This window comes from Xenopus laevis, chromosome 4L, assembly GCF_017654675.1.
Source record: "Xenopus laevis strain J_2021 chromosome 4L, Xenopus_laevis_v10.1, whole genome shotgun sequence".
Lineage (NCBI taxonomy): Eukaryota > Metazoa > Chordata > Amphibia > Anura > Pipidae > Xenopus > Xenopus laevis.
Window position 1 is genome coordinate 54,123,469 of NC_054377.1, and position 22,385 is coordinate 54,145,853.

At 39.0% G+C, this 22,385-nt stretch overlaps 1 protein-coding gene across 3 annotated transcripts in view; it reads right to left on the reverse strand.

The window, feature by feature from the left end:
* Positions 1-22,385, reverse strand: part of pmfbp1.L (polyamine modulated factor 1 binding protein 1 L homeolog) — a 93,081-nt gene that overhangs the window by 34,722 nt on the left and 35,974 nt on the right. For all 3 annotated transcript variants that reach the window (XM_018257917.2, XM_018257918.2, XM_018257915.2), the window contains 8 exons: positions 6,268-6,332; positions 3,228-3,348; positions 2,219-2,365; positions 1,701-1,781; positions 1,290-1,373; positions 1,057-1,203; positions 646-729; positions 345-524 (listed from right to left, as the gene is read on the reverse strand). In XM_018257917.2, the coding sequence (XP_018113406.1) occupies positions 345-524; positions 646-729; positions 1,057-1,203; positions 1,290-1,373; positions 1,701-1,781; positions 2,219-2,365; positions 3,228-3,348; positions 6,268-6,332 (909 nt within the window). The remainder of the gene's footprint in view (positions 1-344; positions 525-645; positions 730-1,056; positions 1,204-1,289; positions 1,374-1,700; positions 1,782-2,218; positions 2,366-3,227; positions 3,349-6,267; positions 6,333-22,385) is intronic.

Consider the following 22,385-nt stretch of genomic DNA (forward strand, 5'->3'; position numbering starts at 1 on the left):
GACTGTCAACCTACAGGAAGCTCATTTTGGTAGTATTTCTGATTTTATACAACCAAAACTTGCCTACAAGTCAGTAATTCAAAAATAAGCACCTGCATTAAGGCCATGGGGAGCAACATCCAAGGGGTCGGAGAGCAACATGTTGCTCATGAGCCACTGTTTGGGGACCACTGCTATAGATGATAAGAAGTGTAGCAAACTTTGCCCCATATACTGTATTACATATCACCCATAGTGTCTTTGTTTTTTATTTAATTAGGTATAGTATAGCATACACACATTAAACATACACACATCCCAAAAGGCTATGTCATACAAATGCATAGTTATTTACACAGTCTCACAGTAAAGGTAGAATCCTGCAGCTCTGCTTGCAGACGGTGGATTACAGCCTGATTTTCCAGCACACGATCCTCGGCTTTAGAAAGTCTTAGTTCCAGATCTCTTCTGTGCTCCACATCCCATGTTGGCTGCGCTTTCTCTGCTCTCTGCACTAATACAGAATCTGCTTTCAGTTTTTCCAACTGCAAAAAGAACAGATGAATCTCAACAACAACAAAAAGCTGAGCAGGATATGCCAGTTATTAGCCTCTCCCATTATAACTTGTTCTGGTATTAGTTTGTTTATATATTTACAGTATTTACCTCCACTTCCTGATCACGCTGATGGACTTTAAGGGCAAAGTTTTCTCCTTCAAGGTAGGAAAGGCGCAGATTACATTCGGAAAGCTAGGGAATTCAGTTTTAAAAAGTTAGACAACAGGCAAACTTCAGCAATCCGGTAAAATAATGACTGTGAGCATAAAAGCCTTAGAAAATTAGTTAGACTGTGGCACTCATTATATAGGGATGGGAGAGCATAAGCAGATAAAGTAGGAAATCTATACATGCTACTGACAAGATCCTAACAGCATCTATTAATATTATTAAAATAATATATTTTTAATAACCTACTACACTGTGCTATTGGAAATATCCGAAGCCAGACTAATACAGAACTGTGATGCAATTACAAAAAACACACAGTCACACAGTAGCTAGCAGCAGATATCTTGCCTGTCTATGGGCCTCATCTCTCTGGCTTCCAGCTGACTGCAGGTCCATGTGAAGCTGCTGTATGCGGCTGTGTCGCTGTTCTAACTCTTCCTGCCTTTCCCTCAGCTCCCTCCGCAGCCTGTACATCTGCTGCTCCTGATCATCAAGCTTTAAAGACAAAACAGAATATGAGTGACCCTTCTGCAGGGCAAATGGAGCAGCATCCAGAGCGGTGAAAGAGGGTGCCACGTTACCTCAGAAGAAAGCACGTCTATTGTGTTTTGCAGTGTAAGACGTTCATTCTGAGCAATTTTCAATTCAGATTCTCTACGATGCAACTTTGAGAGGGCAATGTAGAGTTTTACAGAAATAAAAAGATACATAGAGAAGTTATTAATTGTGGACTGGCAGAGGGTGCAACTGTATTAAAATACAAAAAAATATACCAGACAAGACATGGCTAAATTCATAATTTAACACAAATTTCTTTGTGGCGAGCAGCTGCATTAGAGACGTGCTACACTAATATCCTTCCCATAAATAACTAACCACAGAACAGAGCAGAGGTCCTTTTGAACCAGACAAAGTGCATTACATTGTTTTTCTTCCATACAGGGTTCTCTGTGCCACATAAAATGCTCAATTCTGTGCTCTGAGCTACACACCTCTGTTTTTAGAAATGTGTTAGTTTTGGGCAGTGATGAGTCTGAATCCAATAGAGGAGGGTCTGCTGAAGGGTTGGCTACCTGGGGGCAGATAAATGAATGAAAAATAAATTATATGCAATACAAGTGCAAATTGAACATTAAAGGAGCATGTAGCAAGAATAACTAAAGATCTCTCAAAACTGTAAAGGGATGTACATTTGCAGATAACTAGAAAGATCTAACTGTATTAACACTTCAAGTGTCTGAAAAAGACAAGTTATATGTAGCTCTCTGCTAATCCCATAATTATTACGAGCAACAGGCAATTTCCATACATTTGCCATGATTCAAGAAAAGTGTTCTATAGGTGCTTATTCGAGTGGTGGGGTGGGAACATATAGCACTTGGTACTAAATGGTAAAGATGAATTGTGTAGCTTTATAAGTCATTGCATCAATACAGACATTTCCAAATAAACAAGCGCACACCTATTATTAAAACCACCCAAAAATCACAATGGGGAATGATGGACTCACCACCTGGCTCAGGGCCTTGACTTGATTTTCCAAATAGTGCTTTTCCTGCAAATGGATTACTGCCTTGGAGTCCTTGAAGGAAATCTCCTGGTGCAGTTCAGTGATGGTCTCTTGTAGGTCCTGCAGTTTGGCATCCTTTTCAAGAACCTGCAAAGAGAATGGAAGGATAAAAGAAAGAAGGCAAGGAGGCTGAAAAGAGAACACTGAATTCTGCCTGAAGGCTCAGACCAGAATATCCTTAAATATAATAAAGGCCAAAGAAAGAAAAAACATTTTTCTTTTTGGTTTACTGCTCACTGCAGACACAAGCTACTCTCCACTTACTAAGTTGCCAACACACCCCACTCTGCACAATAGGAATTGTCAAAGCATTTATATTTCATCTCTTTATTCACTTCCTGCAATACTTTCCCTGTGCTTTGCCTTTTATATCTCCCAGCCAGGGTTGCTTTCCACCTGTAACAGAGCCAAGTTCTGGCAGCATATAATGAGTTTGAGGACACTATGAGTGATCTGCACTAGATGCCATGGGCAACAGCTTGCCATTAGTCTGGGGCTCACTAATGTACTCGGAGTCCATTACTCAGTCATCTATCAGGTGGCCGCTGTTAGTAATGATAGATTCCACTGCTCTGAGATCTGTAAGGTGCTGCCAGGCAGACACATTACAGGCCTTTAGCTGGACAGCAAAGAATGAAAATATTAGTGCCTGTCTGTAAATCTTCTTTCCTACAAGCGATTCCCAATGAAAGCTGCACATTAACAGCAGATGAGAAGGGCAGGCTTCTTCCTTTGCTACAGGGAATTCTTCTTGCCTTTCTGAAAGTTACGGCAGAAGTGGCCCGACTGTAACTTGTGGCTTGCACATGAACAGATTTTATTGCTTCGCGTCACAGCAATCCCGGCAATAATTAGAGGCAGTAATTATGCTATATTGTATACACAAAAAAGACACATTAGCTTAGCCCCACATGCCTCACAATGCCTCCGAGTGCACTTCACATCCTACCTCCATCCGACTGAGTTCCTGGTTGTGGATGGCATCTCTCAGCTGGCTATGTAGCTGCTTCACTAGTTGTTCTTTATTTAGCACCAGTTCCCGCAGCTCCTCCAGCTCCTGCACGATCCCCCTAAAGAAACAGAAGAATAACAGCTCTGTGCATATTATTCTATTCTTTTGTTATACATATAAGACCATTTTATTGAAAGTTTTACTACATCACGCCTTCTATGTTGACTGCTTCGGCAGATTGCTTGCTTGCACACATACACTAGCTGAAAACCAAACTACGATGAATACACTGTTTTTATTATCATATCCATTCTATAGCTTGCCAAAACAGAGCTCAGTATTGCTCACAAAAATATCCTTTCATGTGGATGCAGCCATTACTTATACTACTGAAATACAGTTTTGTTGTCAGATGTATATGAACTTGCTCACAGAAGTATAACAGCTAATATCCTGCTATTCCATATTCCGAGTGCTGGAATCTTACTGTATAGCCTGCACACTGCTCTGGTTTAAATGGACTCCTAATGCTGGTAATGCCCTGGTCAGTGCCATTCATTCTGCACCCGATACAGAAAAAAAGGTAAGAAAATGAAAGCAAGAGATTACAAAAAAGGGTGCTGACAAGAGAGAGTGATTGTAAAAGTTCAAAAGAGAAAAAGATTTGATATTGATTTTAAAAAAACAGGTTTTTAAGAGTCGGCAGAGAGCTCACAGTAATAAGACTCAAACCCTTCCCCGCAAATCACCGGAAAAAAAAAAAAAAAAAAACACCCAGACATCAGCACTCATAAATTATAGAGCTCATCTGCATATTCAAGGCAGGAGACATTATGCAAATGCAAGCTGATTTGCACATTGTATTCTTTTTGTGTCTCCACAGCTTTAAGCCTTTCAAGACAGGAGGAAAGTGCAGGAAATAAAGCTTAATTCTGTAATGTTGGCACCTCTCATCCTTGCGTCCCCTGCTCCTGGAGTGAGAGAGGGACTCTCTAAACAAACAGTTGTTCTCCAGAGAAGCTTCCAAACAAAGCCAGTATTTGCATGTCTAATTGTACTGCTAATTAACTGGTTCAGCGCTGGAGGGCTTGATCACTGAGCAATATGCCTTGAAGGCCTTTTCAGCAGGGCGAGCAGCTAGGCGTTATGTGCTGAGCGCAGCAGAAGGAGGGCATGGAGGAAACATACCTTCATTCAAGGGAACGTGTCAGTCATGCACACACACACATGCCAGCCTGTGAAATCTCAAGGTTTGTGCGTGTGCATGCTGAGAGGGGTGCAAGAGTGCACAATACTTCATAATTATTTCATCGCAAGAGACGATCTCTGTCATTTGAGATTATTTGACTTAATTGCAGGGTATAAATGGGGGGTAGGATAAAGAGGGGAGGCTTGGTATAAGTTCAGGATGGCTTCCATTTGTCTCAGGGGGAGGGAAAAGGGAGTGCCCAGCTTATTTAGAATAAAATATAATGGCACTGTACAGTCATGCAGAAGCAGTTTCACCACAATTCCTATCAGCTGTTCTCCAATAAGCAGCCAAGACTCTCTTGCTACAAGATTTTTTTCTCTTTCTGCAGGCTTGTCTCTGCCCCCTCCCCCGCACCCAGCAGACCCATGCCAGCTTGCTGCCGCTCATACCCTCTGGGAAAAGTTAACTGTAATTTTTTCAGCTTTTAAATCAATTAGCCCGTCTGTTAATTAACATCAAGCCGACAGGAGGAGGAGGAGAAAGTGCTGCATGGGCGGATGGCAGACGAGCTGGCACAATGCCATCCATTCAGTGGCAACGCCACCGTTTCGTGTGATATCGGCAGCGGGTATATGTCACGGCGGCCAATGGTGTTGGTCTGGAGATCCTTTACAGCCCTAGAACAGACAAAGAACTGGCACCGACTGCCACAGCAATCCTTTTCGCCCAGGGAAAGCAAGGTATTGTGCACGAGGGATGTTTGGATAGGAGGCACTGTGGTTTGGGGGGCAACTAATATGGCTCACCCTCCCCCCAATTGCTCCTTCTGCTGCAGTGAACAAGAAACGATGTATCCTTCCACGCCAAGAAAATCATGGTTGAGGAGATGAGCGTGCCCGCCTGGACTTTGGGATCAGCGGTACCGCAAACAGAAAATAAAGAAGAAAACGCAACATTACAGCTGTGAATGGGAATCCGTGCCAAGGACACTGGCATCTTTCACGGCATCAGATACTCCTCCAGGGACTCTTTTTCCTCCAGCTCGTTTGGCATTCAAGTTTTACAATTAACACAGAAAGATCTGCCTCGTCAACAACAAACAAAAGGGAGTCTGGCCCACTGAGAGGCAGCAATGGCAAAGGCATAGTATGGATTCTGCCAAGCACTTAAGCAGAAGGGAGTGCCAGCATTGGGGTTTGAGGGAGAAAGGATGAGAACAGCAGCAGGCAGCAGATAAACACAAAGTCTACACTCTATATACATTACTGCCTCTGCTCAGGGTCTTTCTTTTTTGCCCCACAGCATTACACAGCTTACAGCAGCAGGAAGATGCATCTGCATAGAAACATATACACTATTTTTTATATATATATATATATATATATATATATATATATATATATATATATATATATATATATATATATATATATATATATATATATATATATATATATATATATACACACATACACATACACATATATATATATATATATACACAAATGTCACAGACAAACATACAAACACTTTCAGAGCAGGTACATTGCAAGGGAGAGACAGCTCCCCCAGATACAGCAGGATCAGGAGTCTGAGAGAGATTTATCTGCATTTGCTTCTATCACCAGGGAGATGAATGGGGCCGAACCAAAGGCTTTCTCCTAGATCTGTCTATGTTGGAGTACAAGAGCATCACACAGAGGAGCACAAACTTGAAGGCCAGCAGATAAGGACTGTGGCACTTTACAAAGAGATCTGGCACTGGATGGTACACACTGAGGTTATAGTCAATGTGTTTGGTTTGGAGTATGCCCTTCTTCTACAGTGTGATGGAGAGGTACTCACATGGTTGATGCTGTGTTGGATCCTGGTGGGTCTTTGGGCACTGGTTGCAGGGCCAGAAGCTGGCGCTGGAAATATAAAGGCATACAGTCAGATAAGATTCACGTTTACATGGCACGGATTTTACAAAACTACGCAGAAGGGTTGTGCTGCTGCCCGTTGTGTGGGGCACTGACAACCTGGCTTGGAATATAAAACGCGCTCAGGATTTACAGCTGCGCTGATGCCCTCTGATTATACGTATGCCATTCGTTTGAAGTTTTTTTTTTTTTTTTTTTAATAAATCCACACTGGGTTTTAATGAGGAATAATTGTTTGGCTAATGAGCTTTGGCACACTATGAAATAATGAAGTGCCCCATCCCCACACTGTCTGGATTACAAAGACAAGCACTGAGGATTGTGCATGTGGATGAGGGAGAGCAGCCCCCTCAGCTGGAGAAACACAAGGATGGGCGAGGGGTCCACAATCTTACTCCTATGCCAAGGGGTGTAAAGAGCCCCCACTAACAGGAGAGAGGCGTCAGAGGGTTATTAAACTTACACAGGCTGATGTCGGCAGCTAATGTCTCCAGTGGTTAATCATCCTACAGTGCTATGGCTTTGTGCATATCTCATTTGCATCTCATTAGAGCTGCTTTTGCTGCTGAAGCTCATTCTAAGAAGAGAAAGTTAGGGGAAATGCCGATATTGGATGATCAGAGGGCAGCTCCCACTCTCACAACGGATGCCTTGGAGTTTGATCTAGCCAATTCCCTAAGGATGAGTGAGGATCATGCCCTTAAATTCCTAAGCAGGAGCTGGATTATTCTTTCTTGACACAGATTTAAAAGCCAAAATCCTGCCTTGAGCCAATCAAAACCAGTTGGTTGCTCATTTGGGCATAGGAAATTCCACTGTTCCTAGGGATTTGTATTTCTTGCAAGGGATATTGTGGCAGGTGAGACCATTTGTTAGTCCTTGGGTCATATTCAGAGGGTGCCCAGACTAGATATTTTCTATTTGAAAAGGCCAGGGGTGAGTCTTTGAAGGCAAATTAACAATGAAAACATTTTTTGATACATTTCAACGCCAAATACAAAAGTCAGCTTGTGCCATATTCAGAGCCTTCATCATTATTGGTTATTCCGTAATCTGTTATCAATTAAGCATTTTACATTACACAATATTAAATGCAAATAACCTTTTTAATTTTTTGCACACACGACACTGGAAAGTATTTATCCTTATTTCTAATACAATTAGAAGTCCATTTCCACTTATTTGAGGTTTTGCACGAATAAACCATCCCCAGGGATAGACTGTTTTTTGGTGCAAATCTAAATGGAAATTTTAAATATATAAAATTATCCAAAGAAGTGAATATTAGTGAAAGTATTGCCTAGTCTTCCTTAAAATCACACTTTATTTCAATATATATATATATATATATATATATATATATATATATTTTTTTTTTTTTTTTCTTAGCTGACTATCATTGCTTTTGAATTATTTTCCCATATAGATCTCACATTTTCAGAATGACTCTGTTCAGCTTCCTTATGAGGCTACTGTGTGTTTTGTGTAAGAATAAGCAACTACTTCCATGAATGTTGTAGTTATATGTCCGCGGGAGTATATCCACTGTGGGGAACGGGGTAATATTAGAAATGAAATGGTTCCCTTCTCACCCCCACTCATCTATTCCTCATGCCCTGACATGCTGATATTATGATACATGCAGATGTCGCTGTTGTTCTGCAGAAAGCTTTAATGATATGCAAAAACATAACGATTCCATTTGAATGTCGTACAACTAGAGAATTCTCAAGAGCGGCCAAGAACAGGAGGGAAGCTTATGGAGGGCAATGAAACATCATGGAGATGGTACTTCTTTTAATTATCCATAGATTATAACACCAACGGCTTTTGATTAGAAGATGATTGCATGATTTTTAGAAGCATAACGGAACATGGGAGGGAAATAAAATTACTAAAGAACAATTATGAACATACAGAGACTTACTGAGTGGTTACAGCACACATATACACACACATTTTATATATATATATATATATATATATATATATATATATATATATATATATATATATATATATTTTGGTCTGCTTTGTTAGTTGTGTTAATTGAAAATGAAGGAATGTAGCATCTATGAAAAAAACAATTCATTTGCATAGTGATGATGATGTGACAGCCATGATGGCCTTTATCTTAGACTTCTTTCCATTACACATGCAGGGAATCGTGTTTTATATGGTACGTAGAAGCAAACAAAACTGTGACTCCCCCAGTTCAACGATTCCCTATCAGCTAAAATGGTCAAGGAGACAATGAATCTTGTTAACACGTTGTTCTTAAAGGGGGGGGGGGGAAATCAACAAATACCTTTTCAAGATAAGAGTAAATGCTCTGATAGAAATGTATATTCATATACAGAAGCATGCTGCCATGCGAAAGATAAATTATTTCAAACCAAAATAAGAAATAATAATTATAACCCAAAAATTAGAGTACCAAGGATGCCTCCACAACATCTTGCCTCCATAAACTTGATATTGAACAACTTCCATATTTACATTCAAATCCACAAAACTAAAGACACCTGCCATGCACTGCAATTACAATGTAGGTGGGAGCTGCTACACCTCTTGCTTTGTGTAAAGCAGACGATAACAGAAAATGCTCCTTACTGACAATTATTAAAAGCACATGACGGTAAGGTCTTGTATTTTATGTACAGTTTAAATGATAAAGCATTCTTATGACTAAAGCACTTATTTCTTCTTTCATTCAAACTCAAATATGTTTAAGAATTAAACATGCAATTGTAGTCTCACTAACACACACACACAGGCCTACACAAACACTCTGCGAGTGTGAAACATTTTATAAATACAACTTTATACATACCTACACAATAACATAGACAAAATGTATTCAGGTACATCTACCTCCACCTTCTTTGTCATTCTCTCTTTCTCTATGCACATTCACCATAACATTAATTATTTATCAGCATTCACAGTTGCCATCATTTTGTCCAGTCATCCCTCCCAGTTAGCATTGAAAGGCTGTGTTAATTTTACTATAAACGATACCCCTAACTTTGCAGGTCTCTTTAAAATATATCACATAAACATCCCATATTTATAATGATTCTGCATATACAGGTATGCGATCGGTTATGCTGAAACCCTCTATCCAGAAAGCTCTGAATTACCGAAAGCTGTCTCCCATGCATTCCATTTTACCCAAATAATCTAAAATTGTAAAAATAATTTCCTTTTTCTCTGTAAAAATAAAACCATACCTTGTACTTGATCCAAACTAAGATAACATTAATCCTTATTGGAGGCAAAACCAGCCTATTGGCTTTATATAATGTTTACATGATTTTCTAGTAGATGGAAGGTACGAAGATCTAAATTACGGAAAGATCTGCCACAACAGGCGGAACTAGGCCTGATGGATCATGCAAAGCTCCCCAGTGTGATGGCAGTTAAATTAGTAACATCACAAGTACTGTTAAACAGGGGTAAAAAATAAATTGCCAGCCTACTCTACACCCATCATCAAGGGTAAGGGAACACGGGCAGATTCTGGGAGTTTTAGTAGCCCTGATCTGCCTTCCCCTACCTTCCCGCCAACTATAATGAGAAATTGCCAGTGGGATGGCACTCGCGGCACTTCGTTTTCCAAAGTCCCCCGAAGTTGCCTCACGAGGAAACTTCGGGTGACTTTGGCAATATTTCATTATAGCTAGTGGGAAGGTAGGGGAAGGCAGTTCGAGGAGATTGTTGCCCCGAAGAAGAGGTGATTAGTCGCCGGGCGACTAAATCTCCTTGAATCTGCCCGTGTGCCTTACCCTTAGGGGCAGATTTTTTAGGGTCGAATTAAAAAAAATTTTTGGTGTCAAAATGCACACATTAGAATTTTAATCCCCCTATTCAAATGTAAATTCAAATGTGAAATATATCACACCTCGACCATGTAAACAGTCCTAATTTGAATATTCACCACCTAAAAGCTGCCAAGTTCATGTACAAGTCAATGGCAGAGGTCCGTTAAGCCATTTGTAGATGTTAACTTCTTGACATTAAAGTTTTTTTTTCATAGAAAAACTCAATTTGTACGAATTTAGTACGTTTTGAATATGACTCGAATTTTTGGAACTATTCGATTTAATATTAGACATTCAAATTTTTCCTTAAATAACCACCCAGTCGAATTGTGAGCATATTCAAATTTGAGGGAAAAAAAAGTACATGAATTCAAAATTTGACCATAGATAAATGGGCCTTCCACTGTCAGCACCAGATGTGACCCTAAAGTGTGAAGCTATTAAAGGGCAGAGGAAAAGGGGAATATTTTTGAATTAGTTCAGTGGGAATATGATAAATGTGTATAACTGTATCAGAATGCAGGACGGGGAGGTTGTGGAATGCCCTGCTGGGTGATGTTGCGAGGGCTGATTTTAAGAGGGGCTTGGATGGTTTCTTGGACAAGCACAATATCATAGTCTATTGTGATAGTAAAATTTACAATGAGGGGTTTGTGTGAGTGTATGTATGCATGGACGCTGGGTTTTATTTGGTGGGGTTGAGCTTCTGACGTCACAGAATGCACATAATGAGCAAGCCGCTGCATTCGCACATTAGGCGCATGTGTGTGCCCCAACATAGCCACTTGAACCGAGAGCTCCCTCCCTGTGTGAATGGCCTAGCACTGGCGGGGAAATTTAAAAAAAAAAAAAACTACGGTTACCCCCAACTGGAGTACAGGCTCTATTAGCCTACACCTTTTTTTGGCCCACATGAGGAAAATATGATGCTGTAAAGTGAAAGCTTTGAGGCGATTTTCAGAAATAAAAATTCTCATACATAAAAAACTATACATTTAGGAAATTTTTATGACTTGGTATTTGGAGAAGAAAGAAATGTTCATCTATTTTGGTTTAAGTTAAATGTATACTTTACAAAAATATATGGCTTTCTGGGGTAAACCCCAGTAAATGTGTTGATGTTGCCGAAATAACAGCCATGATATAGCAGAACCCCCATTTTTTCGTTTTTTTTAGGGGAACAGGAAGAAATGGTGAAAATCAAGGAAAATTTTAAAATCAGGGAAGTGTATTATGCAAGATATATAGGTGGGAGCACAAACAAAATCATGTAAAATGAGGGAAAATTTTACATAAGGAGGTTATTTACTAAATTCCACATTTATCTCATATGTTATTTAAAAAATAACCACAACCAAACTCCTATGCCCAATTTTAGCTTATTTCTTAATTTAAAAAACTCAATTTAATTGAATTTAAGAAAAACTGAATCACTTTTTTTTTCAGGTTTTTATTCCTGAATTGCTCAAAATTTTGTTTTTTTTTTCTGGAAAACCCTGAAAAAGTTGGATTTTAGGGCTAAACCCAATGCGCACCACAAAACCTTCAAATTGAGATAGGTGCCTCTCCCATTGACTTATACAGGACCTCGACAGGTCTGAGATGGCGTATTTACGGATTTGGGCTTTTGAAGCATCGGGGTATAATAAATAAAAACCTTGAATTTTTTTATGTTTTAACATTCAGATTGTAATAGATAAAAAAATAAAAAAATTAAAAAAAAAAGCCCATGGCTTTACACTATGACAATATACACAAAATCTTGCTCTGCTTTAAAGGAAAACTATACCCCCAAAATGAACACTTAAGAAACAGATAGTTCATATCCTATTAAGTGGCATATTAAAGAATCTTACCAAACTGGAATATATATTTAAGTAGATATTTCCCTTTTACATCTCTTGCCTTGAGCCACCATTTCGTGATGGTCTGTGTGCTGCCTCAGAGATCACCTGACCAGAAAAACTGCAGCTCTAACTGTAACAGAAAGAAGTGTGGAATCAAAAGACACAACTCTGTCTGTTAATTGGCTCATGTGACCTAACATGTATGGTTTGTTGGTATGTTTGTGAGTACAGTGAATCCTACGATCCCAGGGGACGGCCTTTATTTTTTAAAATGGCAATTTTCTATTTATGATTACCCAATGGCACATACTACTAGAAAAGTATATTATTATGAAAATGGTTTATTATCATGAAGCAGGGTTTTACATATGAGCTGTTTTATGCAATATCTTTTTATAGAGACCTACATTGTTTGGGGGGTATAGTTTTCCTTTAAGGCTGAGCACAGTGGGACTTAAAGTAACATGTCTGTACTTTAAATGAAAACACTTGAAGGGTGATTTGAACTGCAGACAACTGCAAAGAGTGGAGCTTTAAACATTGTTTGGAGCGGATATAGATTAGTTAGGGGAAAACAAATACAGTGAATCGGCAGGAGTAAATAGGGCAACACAACTTCATTGATTGGAATTGTAGTATCTTGCGTTTCTATTGATGTTTCATAAGCAAAGGTGGAAGCATTTGTTTAGTGATTTATTCAGGCAAAGGAGAAATGTCAAAATAAAACAATAACACGGCATAATCATGTTAGATATGTGATTGTGGCACAAATTGCAGGTAAGGGACAATTAACTGCAGGGATACAGTAGTGCAAACAACAAGTTCTGTATTTAAAAAAAGCAGGAATATGCACTATGAAGATAAGATTCTACAAGCTGTAAAGAAGCAAGGGATAAATGTGTGAGCAGTCAAGTCTTGACACACTAAGCCTTATTTACCAGTCAAAAATATGGAGCATTCTCATAGCAAATGATTGGTCTATATAGTTAGCAAAGAAACATTTCACAAAAGTAAATGGAACATTTTACATATGGTAGTTATTAGTTGAAGACAAAACAAAAAAAAGAATCCAAGAGGGTGTTCTTTTTACTGGGTGATTCATGCCCTTAAACCCCCTTTATTTTATTCTGTGCCTTGTGACTTTTTAAACGAAAATGGAGGACTTAAATAGTCATGACAGCACTCTGAGAAAGTCATTGATCATGGGATGGGGCAGTAATGAATTATGATCCCCAAGTAAGGGGATAAATGTGAGTGATAGAGATTAGGGACATATATGAGGTGTGGGTCTGTACTGTTCTTTATTGTCATTTTTCATTATTCTTTTTAGTGTAATTAATAAATTTGGCATTCAGTCTCTACAGCATTGAACCTATCATTCTGGCTGGAGCACATACATTCACAACTGGAGAACAAATATAAAGTGCTTAAAACCCTATAAAGGTGGCCATACACTATAAGAGATCGTTTGACAAGGTCGCCAAACGAGCGGATCTTAACCCGATATGCCCACTAACGGCGGGGCAATATCGGATGAATCCGAACGTTTGGCCCTGGGGTCGAACGATCGGATTACAATACTACAAATGGGCTCCGATGGGCCGCATCAACTAGCCGATGCAGTCCTGGATCGTACGAAAAATCAAACTTGACCGATCGATATCTGCCCAATTTCTGGCCTGATATCGATCGGGAGGACCAGTCGGGAGCCCCCACATATGGGCAGATAAGCTGCTGAATCGGTCTAAGGGACCGATATCGGCAGCTTGAATCTGCCCGTGTATGGCCACCTTAAGGCTTATTTATGAAACCAAACACAAAACAATTGTCTATGTCTAACGTACTCTGCTTCCTATGCATAAACCCTGTGGCGCATGCTATACAGCAGGCACCCACAACGGCATGGAAATTCTGGAAAACATCGAAGTTTAAATGCTTTGTGCAATAAATCATTCTTGCGTGGAAAACTCACATTGGATATTCATTATAACTAAATGACAAACTACAGTTCCACAGACAAACGTAAGAACCCCTTTATCTGAAATGGAATCTAAACCCACAAAATAGATAATACACTTACTCAGCGTGCTTCTCTGAGTACTTTTGCTATTTAAATTTCCATATTTTTGCAGCTTTAGACTGCTAATACCATTGCTCAACGGAGAGTCAGGAACCCTAGGGTTAGATGAACAGTTGAGCTGAAAGCCTGGTATTAGCAGTCTAAAACTCAGGAATCATTAAAACAGAGTGGTCCTCTCTCTTTTGAAATACATTTTTCAATTAATTTGTGGCATTTTTAACAGCTTCTCTTTTGAATTGCCACTAACTCACTACCTTGTTTAATTTCTTCAGTTACTCCAGTGGATATGCCTTCACACATCTCTAAAGCACCCACGGCCAGCCACCATATTTGTTCTCTCTGCCCTAGGACTTTTATCAGCAGAATTGCCCCAACATTCTATTAACAATTGTTAATAAAAAAAAAAGAAGTATTCAAATACTTCAAATACAAGTGAATATGAATAATTTGTAATAGTGCCTCCTATTGCACCAGCTACTAGCAATTTGCCTAGAAAAAAATCATTTTGAACAGAGACTGAAAAGTTATTATAAAGGAAAATCTACAGAATATATTTTTCTAGCTAAACAGGATTCCTTAGTGTTACAGTTCACCTATAAGACTTAAACATATATTGTGCCCATGCAGGCCCAGCACCTGCAACATGAAACTCAGCCTGCACAACAGCACCCTCTTCAGTTCAATCAGTATTATGCACCCTCAATAAATAATCGCGATTAGTGTTTATTTAAGCAAAAAGTGCTTTGCTTGTTTCGTCTCAGAAACATCATCATTATGCAGTCAACATGTCCTGAAAATAGGTATTTGTTGGAAAATAACTTTATCACTCCTTAAATATAAGACATTTTTAACAATATTGAGTAAACAGATATTCCAGAAATGTGAAAGACAAACTGGAACAAGGTTTAGAAAAAGCCCACCTCTTTTCTATATTAAACCTTTGGTCAACATGAGCACGATATGCATTCTAAAATTTTGTTAAACTTTATATTTTGTTTGTTATTTTCCTAAAGTCTTTGTTAGGCTTTGAGATGAGGCCTGTCTGTGGACTGGTCATTTGTTTTACCAGTGACCAGGAAATTTGAATTGCAAAGTGGTCAGAATTTCTTGTTTCTTTAATTTTTTTTGTTTAGTGGGAAAACCATAGATATTTCTAAAGTTTAAATCTAACAGGAACAGTATTTTCTTACCCAGCATTTATCACTGTTACGCTAGGGAAAGTTGTAGACAGTTGCTCTGCCTCATAGTTGGTAGCTTTTGTCTTGCAAGGTAATTAAATATTTTTTCACAAGCTGTTTATCTCAGTGAGCTTGTTTCTGATAACTTGAACCCTAACCTGTTGCCCTACCCTTTGGCCGCCTCATGCTACATCTACTGGAATGGCTTTTGGAAAGACCATTAAATAATCTTCCCTGTCTAGTCAGGCCACTGAAATGATCATTATATATCAAACTTTCTGCTTTCTGGGTTCACTGAGTTTATTTTATAGGTGTGCTTGGCTTCAGATCATCTGTTGTACACAGCTGTCTGCCTGTTGTGGGAATTTACATATGCTTTCTAATGCTTTACAGCGGATTCAGGGGCTGCTTTCTTGAATCCTGTGTTTCATGTACTTGGCTGCAATCACTGGCAGCTGCTTGAGCAGCATTTGAGGGATCTCAAGTGATTCCTGAAGCTTCAATGTGACCACCAAGTGGCTTGTGGCCAGTGGTTACGTGTGCATGTGTCAGACAAAGGCCTGGTTTATACAAGCAATTGTGCAATTTAACTACAGCAAAAAACTGTTAGTAAGGTTAGCTGCCACTGGCTATGATCTGTAGCTGCAAATCAGGTGTTGGAAAGTCCCACCATCTTCTTGAAGTAAAAAATACTCCTATGAATGTTGGGTATTAGGCAGGTCATTATTGTGCACTTAAAAAGGCAACTGCAAGTTATATAGGCACTAAGAGCAAAGTGAGAACAGCATTCATTGCTGCATCCAAGAAGTAAGAGTAAGCTACACCTCCTTCATCAAACTAGGTACAATCATTAAATAGTATTGTGGAGCACAAGTGCATCTCATATCTGGCATTTGTTTGTCCACTTTCCATGTTTGCATCTACCAATCATAAATGAACCCCGAATCCTACAAAATGGGTATTGTCAGTTGTTCCAAATGATAGCTGGTCCCCAACCCATGTATGTTGAGTAAGAAAGAATTAAGAGATCTCAACATTGGGAGTCATGGAGTAGGGGTGGTGGTGGACGTACCAAGTAAATGGTGACATATTTGCTTCGTGGGTAACTAGCATTCAATTGTGGTGGGCTCAATTATACAGGCATTCTGGGAAAGAAAGATCATTATGGATAAAGAAAACATGACATTGTCATGATTTTTGCACATCGAGCCCTTATGAGTCCCAATGATACATTAATTTATCCACGTTTGAGGTGGAACTCATGGAGGAGCATTCACTCCTAAAGGACAAGCGACCCATTAAAATGAATGGATTTAGCAACAGTTTCAACTATCAAATTTTTTTCTTAAAAAAATGTTAGGGCTTGGATCAGTAACTTCAGTATATAAAAATATGCATAATTTTGTTTTTAGGGTTTAGATGTAGGCTCCTAGGCTTCTATCAGCCTTTTAATTCACAAAAATCTGTACTAAAGGTTTAATGATATATTGATAGGATATATTATAAGTTATATTTGCACAGTTCAGTTAGAAAGCAAGCACTTGGGTCTGTGGATATTGTAAGTAGTATTCATGCTTTGTAAGACAACTACCAAACTACCACAGCTAGACTAAAGCTGCTGCAGGCCTTATTCTAAGTTAACAGAGCACATTTGCCTACCCTTCGCAATGTCTATATATATATATATATATATCTATATATATCTATATATATCTATCTATATCTATCTATATCTCTATATCTATCTATCTATCTATCTATCTATCTATATATATATACACACACACATATACATCAGTACTTGCTTTGTAATCTAAGCACTGCAGCGTGATACAGTTTAGATCCTAGTCAGAAAGCAATCGTTTATTGAGAAAATGATTACAAACCAGAGGGACAGAACCTTTTCTGAACACCTTCACTCTCGCTGACCTAAACACTCCGACAACTCTACTTCAGACTACATATCCCTGCCAAGTTGATCAAATGAGCTAATAAAATGGGTTGGATGTGAACCAGAAGAGCACTGTGTCAACGAGGCTAAAAGAGTGAACACTCTATAGGAGGAGGAAATGGATAAGACTGTTAATAGGAAATTATCAGCAGTTTCGAACACTGAGTGAAGTCACTATAAATGTGAGAGCTGCAGGAACACATCTCCTGCCTGACTTGGGATATTAATATTTATTTAAATTTGAAGAACCAATTACTAGCTTCACAGATGCCATGTCAGCTTGCAACTGGAATAATATGCTGCTTTAAGCAGCTCGGGGAGGTTGAGCACAATCATGGTACATTGTAATTATACCCAACATCCCACGGTGAAATTGTAGTGTGACACCATCCGTGACTGCACCCACATACCAGCAGAAGTTCTGCTCATGCAGCTTCTTTAATCAGTGGGTGTGTGTGTGTGTGTGTGTGTGTGTGTGTGTGTGTGTGTGTGTGTGTGTGTGTGTGTGTGTGTGTGTGTGTGTGTGTGTGTGTGTGTGTGTGTGTGTGTGTGTGTGTGTGTGTGTGTGTGTGTGTGTGTGTGTGTGTGTGTGTGTGTGTGTGATAGATATAGATAGATAGATAGATAGATACAGTGGTGTGAAAAACTATTTGCCCCCTTCCTGATTTCTTATTCTTTTGCATGTTTGTCACACTTAAATGTTTCTGCTCATCAAAAACCGTTAACTATTAGTCAAAGATAACATAATTGAACACAAAATGCAGTTTTTAAATGAAGGTTTACGTTATTAAGGGAGAAAAAAAACTCCAAATCTACATGGGCCTGTGTGAAAAAGTGATTGCCCCCCTTGTTAAAAAATAACTTAACTGTGGTTTATCACACCTGAGTTCAATTTCAAAGGTTATAAAGCCATTTCTAAAGTTTTGGGACTCTAGCGAACCACAGTGAGAGCCATTATCCACAAATGGCAAAAACATGGAACAGTGGTGAACCTTCCCAGGAGTGGCCGGCCGACCAAAATTACCCCAAGAGCGCAGAGACAACTCATCCGAGAGGCCACAAAAGACCCCAGGACAACATCTAAAGAACTGCAGGCCTCACTTGCCTCAATTAAGGTCAGTGTTCACGACTCCACCATAAGAAAGAGACTGGGCAAAAACGGCCTGCATGGCAGATTTCCAAGGCGCAAACCACTTTTAAGCAAAAAGAACATTAAGGCTCGTCTCAATTTTGCTAAAAAACAAATCAATGATTGCCAAGACTTTTGGGAAAATACCTTGTGGACCGACGAGGTAAAAGTTGAACTTTTTGGAAGGTGCGCGTCCCGTTACATCTGGCGTAAAAGTAACACAGCATTTCAGAAAAAGAACATCATACCAACAGTAAAATATGGTGGTGGTAGTGTGATGGTCTGGGGTTGTTTTGCTGCTTCAGGACCTGGAAGACTTGCTGCGATAGATGGAACCATGAATTCTACGGTCTACCAAAAAATCCTGAAGGAGAATGTCCGGCCATCTGTTCGTCAACTCAAGCTGAAGCGATCTTGGGTGCTGCAGCAGGACAATGACCCAAAACACACCAGCAAATCCACCTCTGAATGGCTGAAGAAAAACAAAATGAAGACTTTGGAGTGGCCTAGTCAAAGTCCTGACCTGAATCCTATTGAGATGTTGTGGCATGACCTTAAAAAGGCGGTTCATGCTAGAAAACCCTCAAATAAAGCTGAATTACAACAATTCTGCAAAGATGAGTGGGCCAAAATTCCTCCAGAGCGCTGTAAAAGACTCGTTGCAAGTTATCGCAAACGCTTGATTGTAGTTATTGCTGCTAAGGGTCGCCCAACCAGTTATTAGGTTCAGGGGGCAATTACTTTTTCACACAGGTTTGGATTTCTTTTCTCCCTAAATAATAAAAACCCTCATTTAAAAACTGCATTTTGTGTTTACTTGTGTTATCTTTGACTAATAGTTAAATGTGTTTGATGATCAGAAACATTTTGTGTGACAAACATGCAAAAGAATAAGAAATCCGGAAGGGGGCAAATAGTTTTTCATATATATATATATATATATATATATATATATATATATATATATATATATATATATATATATATATATATAGAATCCCTCCAGTGACAGCACTCCAGAATCAATCACGCTTGGGTCAGTAGATGTCAATCATAAAGGTTTATTAAAGTGGACCAACGTTTCGATACCACACAGGTATCTTCGTCACCCTGACGAAGATACCTGTGTGGTATCGAAACGTTGGTCCACTTTAATAAACCTTTATGATTGACATCTACTGACCCAAGCGTGATTGATTCTGGAGTGCCGTCACTGGAGGGATTCTGCATGTGTTTACAGACTGGCACCCGGCCCTTACAGCATTTATGGTTGTGCGTTCCTGCTCGGTTTGGTGTATATATATATATATATATATATATATTCCATCCAAAAGTCGGCACTCTCGAAAAATAGAAATAACTTGCCTGGGTGCAGTATCAAAATTCAAAGTAATAGTCCATCGCATAGAAACCGCACTCACAGGTCTTAAGTATTTTTTAAAAAATGTAATTTATTATCATATTGGCGGCTGACGTTTCAGCCTAGTCATAGGCCTTTCTCAAAGTGAGAAAGTTTGAGAAAGGCCTATGACTAGGCCGAAACGTCAGCCGCCAATATGATAATAAATTACATTTTTTTAAAAATACTTAAGACCTGTGAGTGCGGTTTCTATGCGATGGACTATATATATATATATATTTCCAGCGGTGGTGCACTCCACGTATAATATAGATAATAAAATTGTCAAATTTATTGTCAACATTTCGGTCCTGGTTCTGTACCTTTCTCAAGACATTTCAGGACATTTTTAAAATGTCTTGAGGAAGGTCCAGAACAGAACCGAAACGTTGACAGTTATTTATTTTTTTATTATGAAGTCCTGGAGAGTCAGAGTCAGAGTCTCTCTCTCTCTCTCTCTCTCTTATTTTTTGCTTTTCATGTACTTATATTGTGGACTAGTAACCTTCTCATCCTAATAGTGAGTACATTATATATAATGCAGAATTTTACTGTGTGATCAACAAAATGCTAACACGGGTAGAAAATGAAAATATTAAAGGGTGGTTATTTGCCATGATACTGCAATCCAAGCAAATAGGCCCCATTCATTTTAATGCTTTCTATGCAAATACAGGAGTGAATCCTCACAGAGAAAACTGGAGGAGACTCTTTGTAACTGTAGCTAGAAATGAAATCGGCAAACTCCTTGAAGCTGGATGTGACTTGTGAGATTAGATGTGTTCTGACGTGAACTGTCAGACCGATGATACAGCATACTCAGTGAAAGCTCGTGTCCTATTTGATTATTAAGTACAATTATGGAGGGGTTCATCACACAGAGTAATGGCTACTTTGTTATGTTTCTCAATTGCTCTAGTAAGGGGAATAAAGATGGAATAAAGGCCTACATTCAAGTCTGTGTCAAGTATGTGGCTTCCTTAGTAGCTTTTGTAAAAGGGCATCCAAAAACAGAGGAGATTAATAATTGGATTGTGGCACTATTCACATTATGAATGTACTGTATATAAAGAGTACTGGGAAATTTACATAATGTTCAGTCATAGGCCAATACTGAAGCATTAGTTGCCAGGTATCCATCACAATGTGTAGTATGGGAATGCTACCAATATTCCTCTGTACATCATACTAAAAGTTAATTTAAAGGTGAACAATCCATTTAATATTTTTGTAGGCAAGAAATTACGGTGATAGCCAGAAGACATGTATCCCCGTAAAAGCTTTACCATATCATTTCCCTATCCACACATTGCCACTTATATTTCCCAAACCACTGTTGATCTTAAAATATGTATAATGTTAGGAGTCACAAGCTGCATTTGGCCAAACAAGAGTCTTAAAAAAAAATCTGCAGAACTGTATAGTTTGCCTCTGTCAGCAGCATATGAAGATGATTGCTTGTGGCCAATGTATTTAGTTAACAGGGCTGATGATGAAGATTACAGGCTTTGTTTGATTGTCACTGGAGCTTAGAGACAAAAAGATTAAAAGACATTTTTCACCATGGAGATGAGAAATGAAAACAAAAGGATAGTCAGTGCTTTGGCCTCCAAAACTGATGAAGATCTACATAGGAACTGTGTTTCCTGTTGTGATTTTAAATGAAGGGCTATTGTGTACTGTGATCTCATTCCCACTCCCCGGTAAGTGGAGAGGGGTCACTGTCACCCACTGCGTTTAAGGGCTGATTCACCCAGATGAGATTTGCACTACATGGCTAAAGCCTGCATATATTTTGTTTTACTTACTCACTATAAGGCTGTCCACAGTAACGAATTACAGCTCAGATCTTTGCTGCTTTGCCCATCCGAATTTCAAGAACTGACTGCACAGTATTTGGCATGGGAGAAATAAGTGGTTAAACAGTGTACATACAGTAGAACCCCAATCTTACTTCCCCATATTATCCTGGAATTCATGCCATTTTTTTGTGCTTCCACACAGGCAAACTGTGTTTCTTTGTTCCTAGATTTTAGATGTTCCCGGAATTTGAAGTGCTCTGATTAGGTACAATCTGGGTTCTAACACACACCTGGGTTCCAACACACACACACTATATTAAATATAATGTTAATCACTGCTGAAGTGGATAAAGATTGAACGTACACTTCTGTTGAAATGTATAAAGATATTAGGATACATTCACAATGGCCCACTTAATGTGCAAAGTACATAGTTAAGGCTGCAAACAGCAAAAAGGGTCTAGATTCTAGTGTAGTTTGCGATAGGCCACTCTTGATTCAAAAGGGGAAGACATGGAGAGGCATGACGGCGTCCAACCCAAAGCCCTCTGGCATACGACTCCACGGAGCACCATGCAGAGAGCAACAACCCCTGGGTGCACAGTAAAGGGTGCCTCTTGTATTCCTTAGTGCTCTTGCACTTACTCCTGAGTTGTAAATAACCCCTATTAAGTCTCAGATGAGTTATATAAATATATATATATATATATATATATATATATATATATATATATATATATATATATATATATATATATATATATAATCTGTAGGACACTGGCCCTGATTAAATGTAGAAAACACTGTAGTCACTTTCAACTAAAGCTATTT